This window comes from Coregonus lavaretus (assembly GCF_964263955.1).
Source record: "Coregonus lavaretus genome assembly, chromosome: 8".
Classification (NCBI taxonomy): Eukaryota; Metazoa; Chordata; class Actinopteri; order Salmoniformes; family Salmonidae; genus Coregonus; species Coregonus lavaretus.
In genome coordinates this window covers 55371866-55394447 of record NC_139995.1, presented here as the reverse complement: position 1 = coordinate 55394447, position 22582 = coordinate 55371866, and the positions used below count along the sequence as shown (strand labels likewise).

Genomic DNA, 22582 nt, shown 5'->3' with positions numbered 1-22582 from the left:
GCATACTACGGGTGGGTGTTGCTATGGTGACCAATGAGCTAAGATAAGGTGGAGATTTGCCTAGCAGTGATTTATAGATGGCCTGGAGCCAGTGGGTTTGGCGACGAATATGTAGTGAGGACCAGCCAACAAGAGTGTACAGGTCACAGTGGTGGGTAGTATATGGGGCTTTGGTGACAGAATTGATGGCACTGTGATAGACTACATCCAATTTGCTGAGTAGAGTGTTGGAGTCTATTTTGTAAATGACATCTTTACAATAGTTTTTTTTTTTGGGGGGGGGGGGGGGGGGGGGGGGTAGAAGGATTACTTTATCCTATCCTAGATATTCCTTAAATAGGTGGGGTTTCAAGTGTCTCCGGAAGGTGATGAGTGACTCCGCTGTCCTGGCGTCGTGAGGGAGCTTGTTCCACCATTGGGGTGCCAGAGCAGCGAACAGTTTTGATTGGGCTGAGCGGGAACTGTGCTTCCGCAGAGGAAGGGGAGCCAGCAGGCCAGAGGTGGATGAACGTAGTGCCCTCGTTTGGGTGTAGGGACTGATCAGAGCCTGAAGGTACGGAGGTGCCGTTCCCCTCACAGCTCCGTAGGCAAGCACCATGGTCTTGTAGCAGATGCGAGCTTCAACTGAAAGCCAGTGGAGTGTGCAGAGGAGCGGGGTGACGTGAGAGAACTTGGGAAGGTCGAACACCAGACGGGCTGCGGCGTTCTGGATGAGTTGTAGGGGTTTAATGGCACAGGCAGGGAGCCCAGCCAACAGCGAGTTGCAGTAATCCAGACGGAAGATGACAAGTGCCTGGATTAGGACCTGTGCCGCTTCCTGTGTAAGGCAGGGTCTTACTCTGCGAATGTTGTAGAGCATGAACCTACAGGATCGGTCACCGCCTTGATGTTAGCGGAGAACGACAGGGTGTTGTCCAGGGTCACGCCAAGGCTCTTTGCACTCTGGGAGGAGGACACAACGGAGTTGTCAACCGTGATGGCGAGATCATGGAACGGGCAGTCCTTCCCCGGGAGGAAGAGCAGCTCCGTCTTGCCGAGGTTCAGCTTGAGGTGGTGATCCGTCATCCACACTGATATGTCTGCCAGACATGCAGAGATGCGATTCGCCACCTGGTTATCAGAAGGGGGAAAGGAGAAGATTAATTGTGTGTTGTCTGCGTAGCAATGATAGGAAAGGCCATGTGAGGATATGACAGAGCCAAGTGACTTGGTGTATAGCGAGAATAGGAGAGGGCCTAGAACTGAGCCCTGGGGGACACTAGTGGTGAGAGCACGTGGTGCAGAGACAGATTCTCGCCACGCCACCTGGTAGGAGCGACCTGTCAGGTAGGACGCAATCCAAGAGTGAGCCGCGCCGGAGATGCCCAACTCAGAGAGGGTGGAGAGGAGGATCTGATGGTTCACAGTATCAAAGGCAGCAGATAGGTATAGAAGGACGAGAGCAGAGGAGAGAGAGTTAGCTTTAGCAGTGCGGAGAGCCTCCGTGACACAGAGAAGAGCAGTCTCAGTTGAATGACCAGTCTTGAAACCTGACTGGTTTGGATCAAGAAGGTCATTCTGAGAGAGATAGCAAGAGAGTTGGCTAAAGACGGCACGCTCAAGAGATTTGGAGAGAAAAGAAAGAAGGGATACTGGTCTGTAGTTGTTGACATCGGAGGGATCGAGTGTAGGTTTTTTGAGGAGGGGTGCAACTCTCGCTCTCTTGAAGACAGAAGGGACATAGCCAGCGGACAAGGATGAGTTGATGAGCGAGGTGAGGTAAGGGAGAAGGTCTCTGGAAATGGTCTGGAGAAGAGAGGAGGGGATAGGGTCAAGCGGGCAGGTTGTTGGGCGGCCGGCCATCACAAGTCGCAAGATTTCATCTGGAGAGAGAGGGGAGAAAGAAGTCAAAGCATAGGGTAGGGCAGTGTGAGCAGGACCAGCGGTGTCATTTGACTTAACAAACGAGGATCGGATGTCGTCAACCTACTTTTCAAAATGGTTGACGAAGTCATCCACAGAGATGGAGGAGGGGGGGAGGGGGAGGAGGATTCAGCAGGGAGGAGAAGGTGGCAAAGAGCTTCCTAGGGTTAGAGGCAGATGCTTGGAATTTAGAGTGGTAGAAAGTGGCTTTAGCAGCAGAAACAGAGGAAGAAAATGTAGAGAGGAGGGAATGAAAAGATGCCAGGTCCGCAGGGAGTCTAGTTTTCCTCCATTTCCGCTCGGCTGCCCGGAGCCCTGTTCTGTGAGCTCGCAATGAGTCGTCAAGCCACGGAGCAGGAGGGGAGGACCGAGAGAAGAAAGAGAGAATGTCCACTTGGGAGAGATGAGGATTCCTGTGCCACCACCCCGCTGACCAGATGCTCTCGGGGTATGCGAGAACAAATGGTAAGACGAGGAGAGAGCAGTAGGAGTAGCAGTGTTTTCTGTGGTAATCCATGTTTCCGTCAGCGCCAAGAAGTCGAGGGACTGGAGGGTAGCATAGGCCCAATAATTGAACCCTGTGGCACCCCCATAGAGACTGCCATAGGTCCAGACAACAGGCCCTACGATTTGACACATTGAACTCTATCTGAGAAGTATTTGGTGAACCAGGTGAGGCAGTCATTTGAGAAACCAAGGCTATTTAGTCTGCCAATACGAATAAGAGTCGAAAGCCTTGGCCAGGTCGATGAAGACGACTGCACAGTACTGTCTATTATCGATCGCGGTTATAATATCGTTTAGGACCTTGAGCGTGGCTGAGGTGCACCCATGACCAGCTCGGAAACCGGATTGCATAGCGGAGAAGGTACGGTGGGATTCGAAATGGTCGTGATCTGTTTGTTAACTTGGCTTTCAAATACTTTCGAAAGGCAAGGCAGGATGGATATAACTGTCTGTAACAGTTTGGATCTAGAATGTCACCCCCTTTGAAGAGGGGGATGACCGCGGCAGCTTTCCAATCTCTGGGGATCTCAGACGTTACGAAAGAGAGGTTGAACAGGCTAGTAATAAGGGTTGCGACAATTTCGGCGGCTATTTTTAGAAAGAAAGGGTCCAGATTGTCTAGCCCAGATTATTCGTAGGGGTCCAGATTTTGTAGCTCTTTCAGAGCATCAGCTGTCTGAATTTGTGTGAAGGAGAAGCGAGGGGGGGGGGGGGGGTATGGGCAAGTTGCAGCGGAGGGTGCAGAACTGGTGGCCGAGGTAGTGGTAGCCAGGTGGAAAGCATGGCCAGCCGTAGCAAAATGCTTGTTGACATTCTCGATTATTGTACATTTATCGGTGGTGATAGTGTTTCCTAGCCTCAGTGCAGTGGGCAGCTGGGAGGAGGTGCTCTTATTCTCCATGGACTGTACAGTGTCCCAAAACTTTTTGGAGTTAGTGCTACAGGATGCACATTTCTGTTTGAAAAAGCTAGCCTTTGCTTTCCTAACTGCTTGTGTATATTGGTTCCTAACTTCCCTGAAAAGTTGCATATCGCTGGGGCTATTCGATGCTAATGCAGTACGCCACAGGATGTTTTTGTGCTGGTCAAGGGCAGTCAAATCTGAGGAGAACCAGGGGCTATATCTGTTCTTAGTTCAGAATTTTTTGAATGGGGAATGCTTATTTAAGATTGAGAGGAAAGCACTTTTAAAGAACAACCAGGCATTCTCTACTGACGGAATGAGATCGATATCCATCCAGGATACCTGGGCCAGGTCAATTAGGAAGGCCTACTCGCTAAAGTGTTTTAGGGAGCGTTTGACATTGATGAGGGGTGGTGTTTGACCGCGGACCCGTTACGGACGCAGGCAATAAGGCAGTGATCGCTGAGATCCTGGTTGAGGACAGCGGAGGTGTATTTAGAGGGTAAGTTAGTCAGGATGATATCTATGAGGGTGCCCATGTTTACGGATTTAGGGTTGTACCTGGTAGGTTCCTTGATAATTTGTGTGAGATTGAGGGCATCTAGTTTGGATTGTAGGATGGCCGGGGTGTTAAGCATATCCCAGTTTAGGTGGGGGGCAATCAATTCACATATGGTGTCTAGGGCACAGCTGGGGGCTGAGGGGGTCTGTAGCAAGCGGCAACAGTGAGAGACTTATTTCTGGAAAGCTTTCTGTGCCCAAACAGCTCAAACTGTTTGGGCACAGACCTGGATAATATGATAGAGCTCTGCAGGCTATCTCTACAGTAGATTGCAACTCCACCCCCTTTGGCAGTTCTATCTAGACCGAAAATGTTGTAGTTGGGGATGGACATTTCAGAATTTTTGGTGGCCTTCCTAAGCCAGGATTCAGACACTGCTAGAACATCAGGGTTGGCGGAGTGTGCTAACGCAGTGAATCACTCAAACTTAGGAAGGAGGCTTCTGATGTTAACGTGCAGAAAACCAAGGCTTTTACGGTTACAGAAGTCAACAAATGATAACTCCTGGGGAGTAGGAGTGATACTGGGGGCTGCAGGGCCTGGGTTAACCTCTACATCACCAGAGGAACAGAGGAGGACTAGAATAAGGATATGGCTAAAGGCGTTAAGAACTGGTCTTCTAGTGCGTTGGGTACAGAGAATAAAGGGGGCAGACTTCCGGGCGTTGTAGAATAGATTCAGGGCATTCTGTACAGACAAGGATATGGAAGGATATGAGTACAGTGGAGGTAAACCTAAGCGTTGGGTAACAATGAAAGAGATAGCATCACTGGAGGCACCGATTGAGCCGGTCTCGGCGTGTATGGGGGGTGGAACAAAGGAGCTATTTGAGGCGCTTTGAGAATGACTTGGGGTTCTATATTGAAATTGTATAATAAGAACTAACTGGAACAGCAATAGGCAAGGCATATTGACATGTTCTGGGTGAAAACCGCTAATGGTGGCTAATAGCAAGTAGCTAGTTAGCTGGCTAGCTAGTTTCAACTGGAGATTCTAGATAAAGGTGAGTAAATAATAGAATCCGTTCCACATTGAGTGAGGCGGGTTGCAGGACAGTATATTTAGTAGAAGGATGAAAAGTGTGATAGGGAAATATGTACGAAAAATACAAAAAAATACAAAATACAGGCTATTTACACGGACACACAACAAAGAACACGACCGCACTGCTACGCCATCTTGGATCACGTGCTGCTGTTTGAGACATGTTACCTGCTGCCATGTATTCACGCTATCAAGGGTCTTCCCTGTCTTTCTCCTGTCCTTGGCACCAAATAATGGATAAGATGTAGCAGGGGAACTCTGATGTCTGACAGGAAAGACATACCACTGTCATATACATAGTCTACGTACCTCTGAGGGAGTTCCTGTCTAGACCAGTGATGTTGACTTGGTCTCTGACATCGTCCCAGAGGTTAACAGAGGACTGGAGAGGCTTGTTGTCTTCACTGTCCTCACTGAAGAACCCTGAGGACTCCTGGGACGTGTCCTGCTGGGATGTCTCCCGTCCCTGGGAGGTTAGGCCTGGTACCATGGTGGGGCTGCCTGGAACTACAGAGAAGAAGAATACTTTATTGTCTTGATTTATTATTTACTTTATTGTCAGTCCACAGACATTTGTATTTTGCTTTTAGCCCAACCCCCAAGACACAAACACACTCCCTGGAGCAGTTTCTCTGGGGTTAAATGCCTTGCTCAAAGGCACAATGGCAGGAGATTACATCTAAGGTACTGATGCCAGCGAGGCTCTGGTTGCCGGCCTATGCCCCACCAGATTTTTCAGTTGGATATGGGAAACGAACGAGCGACCCTGTGGTTGCTGGCCCGCTTCTCTAACCTACCGGTCATCATCTCAGGCTGCTCCTCCACATCTAGATCCAGGTCCATGAGGGACAGAGGAGAGGGCTGGGAGGGCTGGGAGGTGGACAGCAGGGTGGGTGGCCCATCACTCAGCAGGGCGTCACAGGACAACAGGAACAACAGTGTGGAGCCTGGAACAAAAGAGCGAAGGAAAGCAAGATTTCCACACAGTTCTTAGTTAATACCAGCTTAAATCAGCTGTGAAATAAACCTAGACAAGATTTCCTCACAGTTCTTAGTTAATTCCAGGTAAGTACCATCTTAAATCAGTTGTGAAATAAACCAAGACAAGATTTCCTCACAGATAGAAGTTAATACTGTAAACAGATAAGTTGTTTTGGTTTGGTTGATAACACAGGAGGTTGGTGGGGAGGACGGGCTCGTGGTAATTGCTGGAATGGAATCAGTGGAATGGTATCAAATACATGGTTTCCATGTTTGATGCCATTCCATTTATTCCGTTCCAGACATTATTATGAGCTGTCCGCCCCTCAGCAGCCTCCACTGGTTGATAACATGTTTGATCAACTTTCCTCAAATCTCCTGGTTTTCGCTGTCAACCGTTTTTTCAATAGTGTTCGTAAAAATGTGCCTTCAAATAGGCTTCTTCTCTGCCATTTTTCTAAAGTGTTAAATTGTGGCTGCATACAGTCCAGTAGAGCGGTCTCATACGGCCGATGTGTATTTAAGGCAGATGTTGTATGTGACTGGCCATAGGATAGGACACTGGCATGGCTGAGACAGATGGACATGAGGTAACTAAGCACTTAAGTGACAGTCCTCTGTCTGTCTTCAACCTGTTAAGGCACTTTCTCCTGTCTAGTGCGCTCTACTGCCTCTTCCTTGGCTCCTTAACCCCAGCCTGTCCCCAGCCTGTCCCCAACCTAGTCTTAACCCCAGCCTGTCCCCAGCCTAGTCTTAACCCCAGCCTGTCCCCAGCCTAGTCAACCCCAGCCTGTCCCCAGCCTCTCCCCAACCTAGTCTTAACCCCAGCCTGTCCCCAGCCTAGTCTTAACCCCAGCCTGTCCCCAGCCTAGTCAACCCCAGCCTGTCCACAACTTATTATTAACCCTAGCCTGTCCCCAGCCTAGCCTTAACCCCAGCCTGTCCCCAGCCTAGTCAACCCCAGCCTGTCCACAACTTATTATTAACCCCAGCCTGTCCCCAGCCTCTCCCCAACCTAGTCTTAACCCCAGCCTGTCCCCAGCCTCTCCCCAACCTAGTCTTAACCCTAGCCTGTCCCCAGCCTAGCCTTAACCCCAGCCTGTCCCTAGCCTAGTCAACCCCAGCCTGTCCACAACTTATTATTAACCCTAGCCTGTCCCCAGCCTAGCCTTAACCCCAGCCTGTCCCCAGCCTAGTCAACCCCAGCCTGTCCACAACTTATTATTAACCCTAGCCTGTCCCCAGCCTAGTCTTAACCCCAGCCTGTCCCCAGCCTCTCCCCAACCTAGTCTTAACCCCAGCCTGTCCCCAGTCTAGTCTTAACCCCAGCAGTCTGCTGCCTGTCCCCAGTCTGTCCCCAGCCTAGTCTTAACCCCAGCAGTCTGCTGCCTGTCCCCAGCCTGTCCCCAGTCTAGTCTTAACCCCAGCAGTCTGCTGCCTGTCCCCAGCCTGTCCCCTGCCTAGTCTTAACCCCAGCAGTCTGCTGCCTGTCCCCAACCTGTCCCCAGCCTAGTCTTAACCCCAGCAGTCTGCTGCCTGTCCCCAGTCTGTCCCCAGCCTAGTCTTAACCACAGATGGCTTAGTAAGGCCTAGAGTCCAACCAGCTTAGTATCACGCTCCACACTGCCTGAACACGCTTACTACACTACGGTGTCACACTGGGCTTAGCCCCCTGTGTCTCTGTCACCAGGCCAAGCTCAGGTCACCGACCACATGGCAAAAAAGTGTTACCAAGAGGCAAGACAGTAATACTAATCTTGGAACCTAGAACCAAATATTGTGTGTGCAGGCTAGCTACCTCGATTAAGTTAACAGTCTGTTAGGAGAGACTACCAAGACAGATTTATTCCTTATTCCCTAAATACATTTTCCATCCTTGCCGTGGCTTTCTCTATGCAGAGTCACAGTGGCTTGTAGAACAGGCCTTTTCACCACGCCAGGTCACCGGCCCAGCCACATGGCAGAAAGAGTTACCAAGACAAGACAGAGGTTTATTCTTTCAAAACACATTTTTCCATTTACCAAGCCGTGGCTTTTTATATGCAGAGTCACAGAGGCTTGTAGTTAGATAAGGACAAGCCAGTGGAGCTGGCAGAGCTTCTGTCACACTGATTAAAACTCAAACACATCCCTGTTCTCTTCCTGGCGTGGCTCTGTCTGTCTCTGCTGGCTCTTCAAACACATTTACATTTTAGTCATTTAGCAGACGCTCTTATCCAGAGCGACTTACAGTTAGTGAGTGCATACATTTTCATACTGGCCCCCCGTGGGAAACGAACCCACAACCCTGGCGTTGCAAGCGCCATGCTCTACCAATTGAGCTACAGGGGACGTACGTGTGTGGTGTGTGGTGTGTGGTGTGTGGTGTGTGTGTGTGTGTGTGTGTGTGTGTGTGTGTGTGTGTGTGTGTGTGTGTGTGTGTGTGTGTGTGTGTATATATATATATATATATATATATATATATATATAAAAAGAGGAGGCTCCTAAACTCATGGTACTGTATGTGCCAGAAAGCTTCAATCCCTCCCAGCCACCTCCTAGCCACAAGCTAAAAAACCTCTAATCCCTCCCAGCCACCAATTAAAAACCTCTAATCCCTCCCAGCCACAAGCTAAAAAACCTCTAATCCCTCCCAGCCACAAGCTAAAAACCTCTAATCCCTCCCAGCCACAAGCTAAAAAACCTCTAATCCCTCCCAGCCACAAGCTAAAAAACCTCTAATCCCTCCCAGCCACAAGCTAAAAAACCTCTAATCCCTCCCAGCCACAAGCTAAAAACCTCTAATCCCTCCCAGCCACAAGCTAAAAACCTCTAATCCCTCCTAGCCACTAGCTAAAAAACCTCTAATCCCTCCCAGCCACCAGTTTAAAAAAAACTCTAATCCCTCCCAGCCACAAGCTAAAAAGCTCTAATCTCTCCCAGCTGCAAGCTAAAAAGCTTCACAGAGAAGTAAACATTTAAATCCTTTCACTGATACAGCCAGAGCGGATGTTCAGAAGCAAGTGACAAGCAGCAAGTTACTTTTCTGGGTCGCTTCCTCTCAGCAGCTAATGCATAAATCAAAGTTAGTGGAAGCGAGAAACCCCGAACCCTCCACTGGCTAGCTTGCCAGTCTGCAGAAGCTAGGGGTTTAGGGGTTTAGGGGTTCAGGAGCTAGGGGTTTAGGGGCTAGGGGGTTTAGGGAGCTAGGAGCTATGGGTTTAGGGGCTATGGGTTTAGGGGCTAGGGGTTCAGAGGTTTAGGGGCTATGGGTTTAGGGGTTTAGGGACTATGGGTTTAGGGGCTAGGGGGTTTAGGGAGCTAGGGGCTATGGGTTTAGGGGCTAGGGGTTTAGGGGCTATGGGTTTACGGGCTATGGGTTTAGGGGTTTAGGGACTATGGGTTTAGGGGCTATGGGTTTAGGGGCTAGGGGTTTAGGGGCTATGGGTTTAGGGGCTATGGGTTTAGGGGTTCAGGGACTATGGGTTTAGGGGCTAGGGGTTCAGAGGTTTAGGGGCTATGGGTTTAGGGACTAGGGGTTCAGAGGTTTAGGGGCTATGGGTTTAGGGGCTAGGGATTTAGAGGTTTAGGGGCTATGGGTTTAGGGGCTAGGGGTCCAGAGGTTTAGGGGCTATGGGTTTAGGGGCTAGGGATTTAGAGGTTTAGGGGCTATGGGTTTAGGGGCTAGGGGTCCAGAGGTTTAGGGGCTATGGGTTTAGGGGCTAGGGATTTAGAGGTTTAGGGGCTATGGGTTTAGGGGCTAGGGGTTCAGAGGTTTAGGGGCTATGGGTTTAGGGGCTAGGGGTTTAGGGGCTAGGGATTTAGAGGTTTAGGGTCTATGGGTTTAAGGGCTATGGGTTTAGGGGCTAGGGGTTTAGAGGTTTAGGGGCTATGGGTTTAGGGGCTATGGGTTTAGGGGCTAGGGGTTTAGGGGCTAGGGGTTTAGGGGCTATGGGTTTAGGGGCTATGGGTTTAGGGGTTTAGGGGCTATGGGGTTAGAGGTTTAGCTCCTGTACCTTTAGCTCAGCAGGCTAACACTCTGCAATGCTGTTGTGACCAACTGGATTTGAACCTGTGTCTCCTGCGCAGTCACACCATAAGGCTTGTGTTAGCCCGCTGAGCTAAAGGCTGGAGCTCAGGAAGCTAACACAAGCCTCCAGGCAGGTCTCAGACAAGGTAAGGCATCATGGAAACATAACGTTTCACTGAACCACATCCATTACACTGGGCTATTGGCCAACTATTATAGTACTGCTCTGGCTCTGTGCTCTCTACGTTCCCACACGGCTGCGCCTGTGGCTAACCTTGAGTACTTCCCAATGACACACCATTACCTATATTGTGGCTCTGGTTAAAATAAGTGCACTATGTAGGGAATAGGGTGCCATTTGGAAAGCAGCCCTTCTTCACCGAGGGGCTGACGCACACAACAGTGCTGTATTCACAATGTAGCTTCAAGGACAAGACTTGAGGAGGAGAGAGACTATGGCCTAGATTCAATCAGATCAAGCGTTCACTGGCGGTAGCAGACACCCGAATAGCGGATGTTTTGGCAGTGTTGGAGGTGGAACTGCGTTGGAGCCGCCTTGCGATCATTGTCACGAAGCCACACCCGCCCCACTCGCGTTAGAAGGTCAGAACAAGAAAGTGTAGGCTATATAGAAATAATATAATATAGAAAATATAAATACCATTCAACCAAATAAAGAGGATTTCTATCATCATAATGGAGGTGTAGATTACATCTCGCATTCCAGTGTTCCAACGTGTAAACCAGGCTGTATTCTGTTAATGCGACTCCCTGCAGCCAATGGCAGTGTCCGCTTTAGGTATAACGCCAGGAGCCGCTTGGGGATTTGACAGCTCTAATGCAGTTCCGCCTCTGACATCGACAAAACAACCGCTATGACCATATTTCTGGAGTTTTACCACTCACAAAACTTTACTTTCAACGTGTATTTCATTGACCCATATGTGATGTCAAAGGACACTACTGACTTAACATGTAGTAATTCATACTTGCCCAATGCACATAAACAAACAACAACAAAGATCGTCATTGTGGATGAAATCAAATTGATACTCTTGATAATTGTTCCTTTACTTGGAACAGGATTTTAGGATGATCCCTGAGTGATTGTGCAAAATATTTTAATTCTTCAGTTGATCCATTCTCTCTTGCCCCTACATCTCTCTCTATTGGAGTCAGATTCCCTCTAAATCTCTCTATGTTGGAGTGGGATTCCCTCTAAATCTCTCTCTGTTGGAGTGGGATTCCCTCTAAATCTCTCTCTGTTGAAGTCGGATTCCCTCTAAATCTCTCTCTGTTGGAGTCGGATTCCCTCTAAATCTCTCTCTGTTGGAGTCGGATTCCCTCTAAATCTCTCTCTGTTGGAGTCGGATTCCCTCTAAATCTCTCTCTGTTGGAGTCGGATTCCCTCTAAATCTCTCTCTGTTGGAGTCGGATTCCCTCTAAATCTCTTTCTGTTGGAGTCGGATTCCCTCTAAATCTCTCTCTGTTGGAGTCGGATTCCCTCTAAATCTCTCTCTGTTGGAGTCGGATTCCCTCTAAATCTCTCTGTTGGAGTCGGATTCCCTCGAAATCTCTCTCTGTTGGAGTCGGATTCCCTCTAAATCTCTCTCTGTTGGAGTCGGATTCCCTCTAAATCTCTCTCTGTTGAAGTCGGATTCCCTCTAAATCTCTCTCTGTTGGAGTCGGATTCCCTCTAAATCTCTCTCTGTTGGAGTCGGATTCCCTCTAAATCTCTCTCTGTTGGAGTCGGATTCCCTCTAAATCTCTCTCTGTTGGAGTCGGATTCCCTCTAAATCTCTCTCTGTTGGAGTCGGATTCCCTCTAAATCTCTCTCTGTTGGAGTCGGATTCCCTCTAAATCTCTCTCTGTTGGAGTCGGATTCCCTCTAAATCTCTCTCTGTTGGAGTCGGATTCCCTCTAAATCTCTCTCTGTTGGAGTCGGATTCCCTCTAAATCTCTCTCTGTTGGAGTCGGATTCCCTCTAAATCTCTCTCTGTTGGAGTCGGATTCCCTCTGTGTTCACTGGATCAGATAGCATCCCGTTGCAGGGGAATCATGTGGAGTATCAAATCTAATCAAACTTACAGCAGGAATAAAAGTTGTGTGCTAGCTCCCTTCACATTACAGTACAGTAATCAACATTACAGTAGGCTACAATAATCCATCAATAACAAAGCGTCAAATCAAAAATAACAATAATAACTACAATAAGTATGAAGTACAAGTGTAGTGTCGAGAAAACGATGCTGAGATGCTGTGAGAACAAGAAATCCGCTGACACGGTCCTCGATTATAATTATTTATTACATTGAAGATCTCAGCGCCAATTTACAGACTTCTGCAGACATCTGGAGAATAACCGGCCCCAATCTCTAATATGTTATTCTCCCCTCCTTTGTCCCAAACCATAGTATATATATCCTATGTAACCCGATATGGGTGTTTTCCCCTACAGACCAATCCCAGGACTCCACCTAACAGACTTCCTCTGTTTTAGGGTGCCCCTATAGCAATACTCTCCAGATGCTTCCTCAAGCTGAGTCAACATCCTCTAAGACCATTTGCCCAACGTCAGCAAAATTGTAAATTGTTCAGACACTACACAAGCATTACAGTGAGTTCTGTAGCTCTGGCCTTGCAATCTGCTTCGAGACACGGCAGAGGCCGGATCATTCCGGCGATTGTGATAGGGAGTTCGATGGTGAGGCATATATCTGTACCTGGGGCAAAGACTTTGTGTTTTCCTGAGGCAAACGTTCAGGATATCACCAGGTACTGTCATGGTTCATGTGGGGTCAAATGACATTATGAAGGGCAGCTCAGAACAGCTGAAGATGGATTTTAAAGAACTGATTGTGTCTCTACTTCACACCAACAAACGCCCCATAATATCTGTCCCTCTGTCCTCCCTAAATCGTGGCATTGAACGATTCAGCAAACTTTTAGCCCTCCATAACTGGCTACGAGACTATTGCAGCACTGTAGGTGTAACATTTATTGACAATTTTGATACCTTCTGGAAACAAAGCTATTATAAGGAGGATGGGATCCACCCAAATCATTTGGGTTCCTGGATCCTTTCACAGCATTATAAGGCTGCGTTGAGACAATGACTTATCAATGACCCAAGTCCAGCTCATTTAATCCCTACTATTGTGTCGCTGAGTTGTCATAATGATTCAGCAAATGTACATTATCCTAAGGGTGTTGGAAGAACCATGGTAAACAACCTAATTTATGTCCCTCTTACTGCCCGGAATGCCTCTGTTGATCCTACAGCTATTGTATGCAGTAATCATATGCCTATGAACCAGAGTAATACTGTTAGCACTGAGGTGGTGTGCCTTAGTAGGAAGTCCACTGTGTGCAGCTCACCCTGCACTAATAAAAATAACCAGAGTATGTCTACCTCTGCTAAGCTTCCCAGTAAAGCAAGACAAAATAATCAAGCATCCCAGAAAAGTGTTAGAAATAGCCCACATTAACATATGTAGCTTAAGAAACAAGGTTCATGAAATCAATAATTTGCTAGTAACAGATGACATTCATATTATGACAATCTCTGAAACTCACTTAGATAATACCTTTGATGATACAGTGGTAGCAATACAAGGTTATAATATTTACAGAAAAGACAGAAATGCCAATGGGGGCGGTGTTGCGGTCTATATTCAGAACCACATTCCTGTAAAGCTTAGAGAGGATCACATGTTAAATACTGTTTAAGTAATATGTGTTACAGGAGGGGGTCGCAGTTCCGGAGCGACCCACAAGGTGTCATCCTCCGACGACCTTAGGCACCCCCTCACTCACAGTCTGAACTAATCATCATCCTATTGGTGTCACCTGTGTCTACCTGTTCACCTGTGTATTTATGCCCTCACTTCCCTGTGTTCCCTTGCTCAGTTTTCTCTGCTAGTTTCTCTATGCTCAGCAGTACTAATCAGTGTCTGATTGGAGAAGTATGTACAGGTACTCGAGAAGTGTTCTCCGTGTTTCTTTATTATTTCAGTCGTAGTTACTTTTTCGTATTTTGGCTGTCAGCCTGTTTTTGGAGACTTATTTGCTCCACCTTTCTTTTATTGTGTTAAGTCCGTTGTTTTGTATCCTGGCTTCGGCACCACCAGTAAAGATCCTTGTTTCACCATCTCTGCCTACTGCCTACTGTCTATCCTGCACCGCACCTGGGTCACACCTCACACCAACACTTACACATATGGCTACAGGTTCACCTGCCTCACCTGAAGCCCATTCTGGTGGGAAGCTGCTATAGACCACCAAGTGCTAACAGTCAGTATCTGGATAACATGTGTGAAATGCTTGATAATATATGTGATATCAATAGAGAGGTATACTTTCTGTGTGATTTAAATATTGACTGGCTTTCATCAGGCTGCCCACTCAAGAGAAAGCTTCAAACTATAACTAGTGCCTGCAACCTGGTTCAGGTTATCAATCAACCTACCAGGGTATTTACAAACAGTAGAGGAATTAAATCATCAACATGTATTGATCATATCTTTACTAATGCTGCAGAAATGTGTTTGAACGCAGTATCCAAATCCATCGGATGTAGTGATCACAATATAGTAGCCATATCTAGGAAAACCAAAGTTCCAAAGGCTGGGCCTAATATTGTGTGTAAGAGGTCATACAAGAAGTTCTGTAGTGATTCTTATATTGTTTAATAATATTTGTTGGTCTGTTGTGTGTAATGAGGAGCAACCAGACGCTGCACTTGACACATTTATGAAATTGCTTATCCCATTTACTAATAAGCATGCACCCACTAAGAAAATAACTGCAAAAACTGTTAAATCCCAGTGAATTGATGAGGAATTGAAAAATTGTATGGTTGAGAGGGACGAGGCAAAAGAGATGGCAAATAGGTCTGGCTGTACTACCGATAGGCAAACATACTGCAAATTGAGAAATCATGTGACTAAACTGTATAAAAAGAAGAAGAAACTACACTATGAAACAAAGATAAATGACAAAGAATGATAGGAAAAAGCTTTGGGGCACCTTAAATGAAATCTTGGGCAAAAAGGCAAACTCCACTCCATCATTCATTGAATCAGATGGCTCATTCATAACAAAACCCACTGATATTGCCAACTACTTTAATGATTTTTTCATTGGCAAGATTGGCAAACTTATGCATGACATGCCAGCATCAAACGCTGACACTACACATCCAAGTAAATCTGACCAAATTATGAAAGACAAGCATTGCAATTTTGAATTCCGTAAATTAAGTGTGGAAGAGGTGAAAAAAGTACTATTGTCGATCAATAATGACAAGCCACCGGGGTCTGACAACTTGGATGGAAAATTACTGAGGATAATAGAGGACGATATTGCCACTCCTATTTGCCATATCTTCAATTTAAGCCTGCTAGAAAATATGTGCCCTCAGGCCTGGAGGGAAGCAAAAGTTATTCCCCTACCTAAGAATAGTAAAGCCCCCTTAATTGGCTCAAATAGCTGACCAATCAGCCTGTTACCAACCCTTAGTAAACCTTTGGGAAAAATGGTGTTTGACCAGATAAAATGCTATTTCACAGTAAACTAATTGACAACAGACTTTCAGCAGACTTATAGGGAAGGACACTCAACAAGCACAGCACTTACACAAATGACTGATGTTTGGTTGAGAGAAATTGATGATAAAAAGATTGTGGGGGTTGTTTTGTTAGACTTCAGTGTGGCTTTTGACATTATCGATCATAGTTTGTTGCTGGAAAAATGAATGTGTTATGGCTTTACACACCCTGCAATATTGTGGATAAAGAGTTACCTGTCTTACAGAACTCAGAGGGTGTTCTTTAATGGAAGCCTCCCCAACAAAATCCAGGTAGAATCAGGAATTCCCCAGGGCAGACTTCTAGGCCCCTTACTTTTTAAAATCTTTACTAACGACATGCCACTGGCTTTCAGTAAAGCCAGTGTGTCTATGAATGCGGATGACTCATCACTATACACGTCAGCTACCACAGCGACTGAAATGACAGCAACACTTAACAAAGAGCTGCTGTTAGTTTCAGAATTGGTGGCAAGGAAGAAGTTAGTCTTAAATATTTCAAAAACTAAAAGCATTGTATTTTGGACAAATCATTTACTAAACCCTAAACCTCAACTAAATCTTGTAATGAATAATGTGGAAATTGAGCAAGTTGAGCAGACTAAATAGCTTGGAGTGACCCTGGATTGTAAACTGTCATGGTCATAACATATTGATACAACAGTAGCTAGGATGGGGAGAAGTCTGTCCATAATAAAGCGCAGCTCTGCCTTCTTAACAGCACTATCAACAAGGCAGGTCCTACAGGCCCTGGTTTTGTCGCACCTGGACTACTGTTCAGTCGTGTGGTCAGGTGTCACAAAGAGGGACTTAGGAAAATTGCAATTGGCTCAGAACAGGGCAGCACGGCTGGCCCTTGGATGTACACAGAGAGCTAACATTAATATGTCAATCTCTTCTGGCTCAAAGTGGAGGAAAGATTGACTTCATCACTATTTGTATTTGTGAGAGGTATTGACATGTTGAATGAACCGAGCTGTCTGTTTGAACTACTGGCACACAGCTCGGACACCCATGCATACCCCACAAAACATGCCACCAGAGGTCTCTTCACAGTCCCCAAGTCAAGAACAGACTATGGGAGGCGCACAGTACTACATAGAGCCATGACTACATGGAACTCTATTCCACATCAAGTAACTAATGCCAGGAGTAAAATTTGATTTAAAAAACAGATAGAAATACACCTTATGGAACAGCGGGGACAAACATAGACACATGCATACAAACACACAATAACATGCGCAATACACACACATGTACAGTTGAAGTCGGAAGTTTACATACACTTAGGTTGGAGTCATTAAAACCCGTTTTTCAACCACTCCACAAATTTCTTGTTAACAAACTATAGTTTTGGCAAGTCGGTTAGGACATCTACTTTGTGCATGACACAAGTCATTTTTCCAACAATTGTTTACAGACAGATTATTTAACTTATAACTCACTTTATCACAATTCCAGTGGGTCAGAAGTTTACATACACTAAGTTGACTGTGCCTTTAAACAGCTTGGAAAATTCCAGAAAATGATGTCATGGCTTTAGAAGATGAACGTACTTTGGTGCGAAAAGTGCAAATCAATCCCAGAACAACAGCAAAGGACCTTGTGAAGATGCTGGAGGAAACAGATACAAAAGTATCTATATCCACAGTAAAACAAGTCCTATATCGACATAACCTGAAAGGCCGCTCAGCAAGGAAGAAGCCACTGCTCCAAAACCGCCATAAAAAAGCCAGACTACGGTTTGCAACTGCACATGGGGACAAAGATCGTACTTTTTGGAGAAATGTCCTCTGGTCTGATGAAACAAAAATAGAACTGTTTGGCCATAATGACCATCGTTATGTTTGGAGGAAAAAGGGGAACGCTTGCAAGCCGAAGAACACCATCCCAACCGTGAAGCACGGGGGTGGCAGCATCATGCTGTGGGAGTGCTTTGCTGCTGGAGGGACTGGTGCACTTCACAAAATAGATGGCATCATGAGGAAGGAAAATTATGTGGATATATTGAAGCAACATCTCAAAACATCAGTCAGGAAGTTAAAGCTTGGTCGCAAATGGGTCTTCCAAATGGACAATGACCCCAAGCATACTTCCAAAGTTGTGGCAAAATAGCTAAAGGACAACAAAGTCAGGGTATTGGAGTGGCCATCACAAAGCCCTGACCTCAATCCTATAGAACATTTGTGGGCAGAACTGAAAAAGTGTGTGCGAGCAAGGAGGCCTACAAACCTGTTACAACCACTGTAACCAGTTACACCAGCTCTGTGAGGAGGAATGGGCCAAAATTCACCCAACTTATTGTGGGAAGCTTGTGGAAGGTTAACTGAAACGTTTGACCGAAGTTAAACAATTTAAAGGCAATGCTACCAAATACTAATTGAGTGTATGTAAACTTCTGACCCACTGGGAATGCGATGAAAGAAATAAAAGCATCATTCTCTCTACTATTATTCTGACATTTCACATTCATAAAATAAAGTGGTGATCCTAACTGACCTAAAACAGGGAATTTTTACTAGGATTAAATGTCAGGAATTGTGAAAAACTGAGTTTAAATGTATTTGGCTAAGGTGTATGTAAACTTCCGACTTCAACTGTATGTACACATGGATTTTGTGTTATAGATATGTGGTAGTAGAGTAGAGGCCTGAGGGCACACACATGTTGTGAAATCTGTTATGAATGTATTGTAATGTTTCTAAAATGTATAACTGCCTTAATTTTGCTGGACCCCAGGAAGAGTAGCTGCTGCCTTGGCAACAGCTAATGGGGATCCATAATAAATACAAATACAAATTACAGTAGGCTACAATAATCAATCAATAATAAAGAGTCAAATACAAAATAACTAAAATAAGTATGAAGTACAAGCATTGCAGTAGTGATGTTCAGGATAGGCCGTCATTCTGGCTGGCTCCTCTCTGCTCTCCTGATGATCTCTGTAAGGGCCAATGTTGTTAACCATCTGGAAGTGAACCACATCCTTCACTTTATGGACTGTTCTCACAACCAGTGGCCCCACACTGCATGGACATCCTTCACACTCACTGCTCTGCACCACACTGGATATTGATTTTGTGGGTGATTCTTCATCTTTAGTTGAAGTCTATGTGTGTGTGTGTGTGTGTGTGTGTGTGTGTGTGTGTGTGTGTGCATGCGTGCATGTGGGTGGTGTGTGTGTGGGTGTGTGGGTGTGTGTGTGGTGTGTGGGTGTGTGAGTGTGTGTGTGTGTGTGGGTGTGGGTGTGTGTGGGTGTGTGTAGTAGAATGACCCAGGTTCCAGTTACTCTGTTATCTTTATCTCAGGATCTCCAAAGTCGTCTTCCCCATCATGGGGGTCATTAGCATGATTAATGACTATTCTCTGCTCTCAATAGTTTCCAGGATGCTGCTATCTGCTGTAGGTGCACTCACAATCACTGCACCGCATTGGACATGGTTCATATCCTTCACAATCACTGCACCGCATTGGACATGGTTTATATCCTTCACAATCACTGCACCGCATTGGACATGGTTCATATCATTCACACTCACTGCACCGCATTGGACATGGTTCATATCCTTCACACTCACTGCACCGCATTGGACATGGTTCATATCCTTCACAATCACTGCACCACATTGGACATGGTTCATATCCTTCACAATCACTGCACCGCATTGGACATGGTTCATATCCTTCACAATCACTGCACCACATTGGACATGGTTCATATCCTTCACAATCACTGCACCGCATTGGACATGGTTCATATCCTTCACAATCACTGCACCGCATTGGACATGGTTCATATCCTTCACACTCACTGCACCGCATTGGACATGGTTCATATCCTTCACACTCACTGCACCGCATTGGACATGGTTCATATCCTTCACACTCACTGCACCGCATTGGACATGGTTCATATCCTTCACACTCACTGCACCGCATTGGACATGGTTCATATCCTTCACACTCACTGCACCGCATTGGACATGGTTCATATCCTTCACACTCACTGCACCGCATTGGACATGGTTCATATCCTTCACACTCACTGCACCGCATTGGACATGGTTCATATCCTTCACACTCACTGCACCGCATTGGACATGGTTCATATCCTTCACACTCACTGCACCGCAGTGGACATGGTTCATATCCTTCACACTCACTGTATCACATTGGACATCCTTCATATCCTTCACAATGATGAAGTAGCCAAAGCACACTGTCAATGTCAGTGCACATGTGAAGGGTTATGGTCATTATAATACCGACAGAGTTATCTCTATCTCCATCACTAATCAATCAGTTATCTGTCCTACAATGTACATTCATGAGGGTCAACAGCATGATTAATGACTATTCTACCTTCTCTAAATAGGGTCCAGGATGCTGGCTGCCTGCTGTAGGAGGACGGCTGGGCTGCAGACAGAGGCTGACTTTACAGCACTGCGTAGGCAGCTAGGTCGCTTTAACTGTGGGTAGTAGTAAGATTTATAGGCCCTGGTCTCTAGGCATGGCTGCCAGCAGTGCACATTGTTCACAGCAGAAAACTGTGGGCAGGTGGGAAAGTGGATAGAGACACAGACAAGAAGGTTTATATCTGTCTGACTCAGGATAGGTGTGATATCTGTCTGACTCAGGATAGGTGTGATATCTGTCTGACTCAGGATAGGTGTGATATCTGGTGTGATATCTACCGACAGAGTTATCTCTATCTCCATCACTAATCAATCAGTTATCTGTCCTACAATGTACATTCATGAGGGTCAACAGCATGATTAATGACTATTCTACCTTCTCTAAATAGGGTCCAGGATGCTGGCTGCCTGCTGTAGGAGGACGGCTGGGCTGCAGACAGAGGCTGACTTTACAGCACTGCGTAGGCAGCTAGGTCGCTTTAACTGTGGGTAGTAGTAAGATTTATAGGCCCTGGTCTCTAGGCATGGCTGCCAGCAGTGCACATTGTTCACAGCAGAAAACTGTGGGCAGGTGGGAAAGTGGATAGAGACAGAGACAAGAAGGTTTATATCTGTCTGACTCAGGATAGGTCTGATATCTGTCTGACTCAGGATAGGTCTGATATCTGTCTGACTCAGGATAGGTCTGATATCTGTCTGACTCAGGATAGGTCTGATATCTGTCTGACTCAGGATAGGTCTGATATCTGTCTGACTCAGGATAGGTGTGATATCTGTCTGACTCAGGATAGGTGTGATATCTGTCTGACTCAGGATAGGTGTGATATCTGTCTGACTCAGGATAGGTGTGATATCTGTCTGACTCAGGATAGGTGTGATATCTGTCTGACTCAGGATAGGTGTGATATATGTCTGACTCAGGATAGGTGTGATATATGTCTGACTCAGGATAGGTCTGATATCTGTTTGACTCAGGATAGGTCTGATATCTGTCTGACTCAGGATAGGTCTGATATCTGTCTGGATGTCAGAGGAAGAAGAGAACCCTATCCTGGCTCCTTCTGAAGCAGTCAGTGAAATACAGGATGAGGAAGGAGTGTATGGAGAAACATAAACATAGCTACACATCTCTGTCAGCATAGTAAATAACCAGGTAATAAGGTTTAATATCTCTGTCAGCATAGTAAATAACCAGGTAATAAGGTTTAATATCTCTGTCAGCATAGTAAATAACCAGGTAATAAGGTTTAATATCTCTGTCAGCATAGTAAATAACCAGGTAATAAGGTTTAATATCTCTGTCAGCATAGTAAATAACCAGGTAATAAGGTTTAATATCTCTGTCAGCATAGTAAATAACCAGGTAATAAGGTTTAATATCTCTGTCAGCATAGTAAATAACCAGGTAATAAGGTTTAATATATCTGTCAGCATAGTAAATAACCAGGTAATAAGGTTTAATATCTCTGTCAGCATAGTAAATAACCAGGTAATAAGGTTTAATATCTCTGTCAGCATAGTAAATAACCAGGTAATAAGGTTTAATATATCTGTCAGCATAGTAAATAACCAGGTAATAAGGTTTAATATCTCTGTCAGCATAGTAAATAACCAGGTAATAAGGTTTAATATCTCTGTCAGCATAGTAAATAACCAGGTAATAAGGTTTAATATCTCTGTCAGCATAGTAAATAACCAGGTAATAAGGTTTAATATCTCTGTCAGCATAGTAAATAACCAGGTAATAAGGTTTAATATCTCTGTCAGCATAGTAAATAACCAGGTAATAAGGTTTAATATCTATGTCAGCATAGTAAATAACCATGTAATAAGGTTTAATATCTCTGTCAGCATAGTAAATAACCAGGTAATAAGGTTTAATATCTCTGTCAGCATAGTAAATAACCAGGTAATAAGGTTTAATATCTCTGTCAGCATAGTAAATAACCAGGTAATAATGTTTAATATCTCTGTCAGCATAGTAAATAACCAGGTAATAAGGTTTAATATCTCTGTCAGCATAGTAAATAACCAGGTAATAAGGTTTAATATCTCTGTCAGCATAGTAAATAACCAGGTAATAAGGTTTAATATCTCTGTCAGCATAGTAAATAACCATGTAATAAGGTTTAATATCTCTGTCAGCATAGTAAATAACCAGGTAATAAGGTTTAATATCTCTGTCAGCATAGTAAATAACCAGGTAATAAGGTTTAATATCTCTGTCAGCATAGTAAATAACCAGGTAATAAGGTTTAATATCTCTGTCAGCATAGTAAATAACCAGGTAATAAGGTTTAATATCTCTGTCAGTATAGTAAATAACCAGGTAATAAGGTTTAATATCTCTGTCAGCATAGTAAATAACCAGGTAATAAGGTTTAATATATCTGTCAGCATAGTAAATAACCAGGTAATAAGGTTTAATATCTCTGTCAGCATAGTAAATAACCAGGTAATAAGGTTTAATATCTCTGTCAGCATAGTAAATAACCAGGTAATAAGGTTTAATATCTCTGTCAGCATAGTAAATAACCAGGTAATAAGGTTTAATATCTCTGTCAGCATAGTAAATAACCAGGTAATAAGGTTTAATATCTCTGTCAGCATAGTAAATAACCAGGTAATAAGGTTTAATATCTCTGTCAGCATAGTAAATAACCAGGTA

General features: G+C 45.1%; 1 protein-coding gene across 1 annotated transcript in view; it reads right to left on the bottom strand.

Moving 5' to 3' along the window:
• The window catches only part of LOC311134102 (uncharacterized protein), a gene marked incomplete at its 3' end in the record, with an annotated part of 39934 nt that overhangs the window by 11285 nt on the left and 6067 nt on the right, over nucleotides 1-22582 (bottom strand). Inside the window, exons 2-3 of the mRNA XM_084167689.1 lie at nucleotides 5717-5866; nucleotides 5229-5426 (exon numbers count right to left, since the gene is read on the bottom strand). Of these exons, the coding sequence (XP_084023815.1) occupies nucleotides 5229-5426; nucleotides 5717-5866 (348 nt within the window). The remainder of the gene's footprint in view (nucleotides 1-5228; nucleotides 5427-5716; nucleotides 5867-22582) is intronic.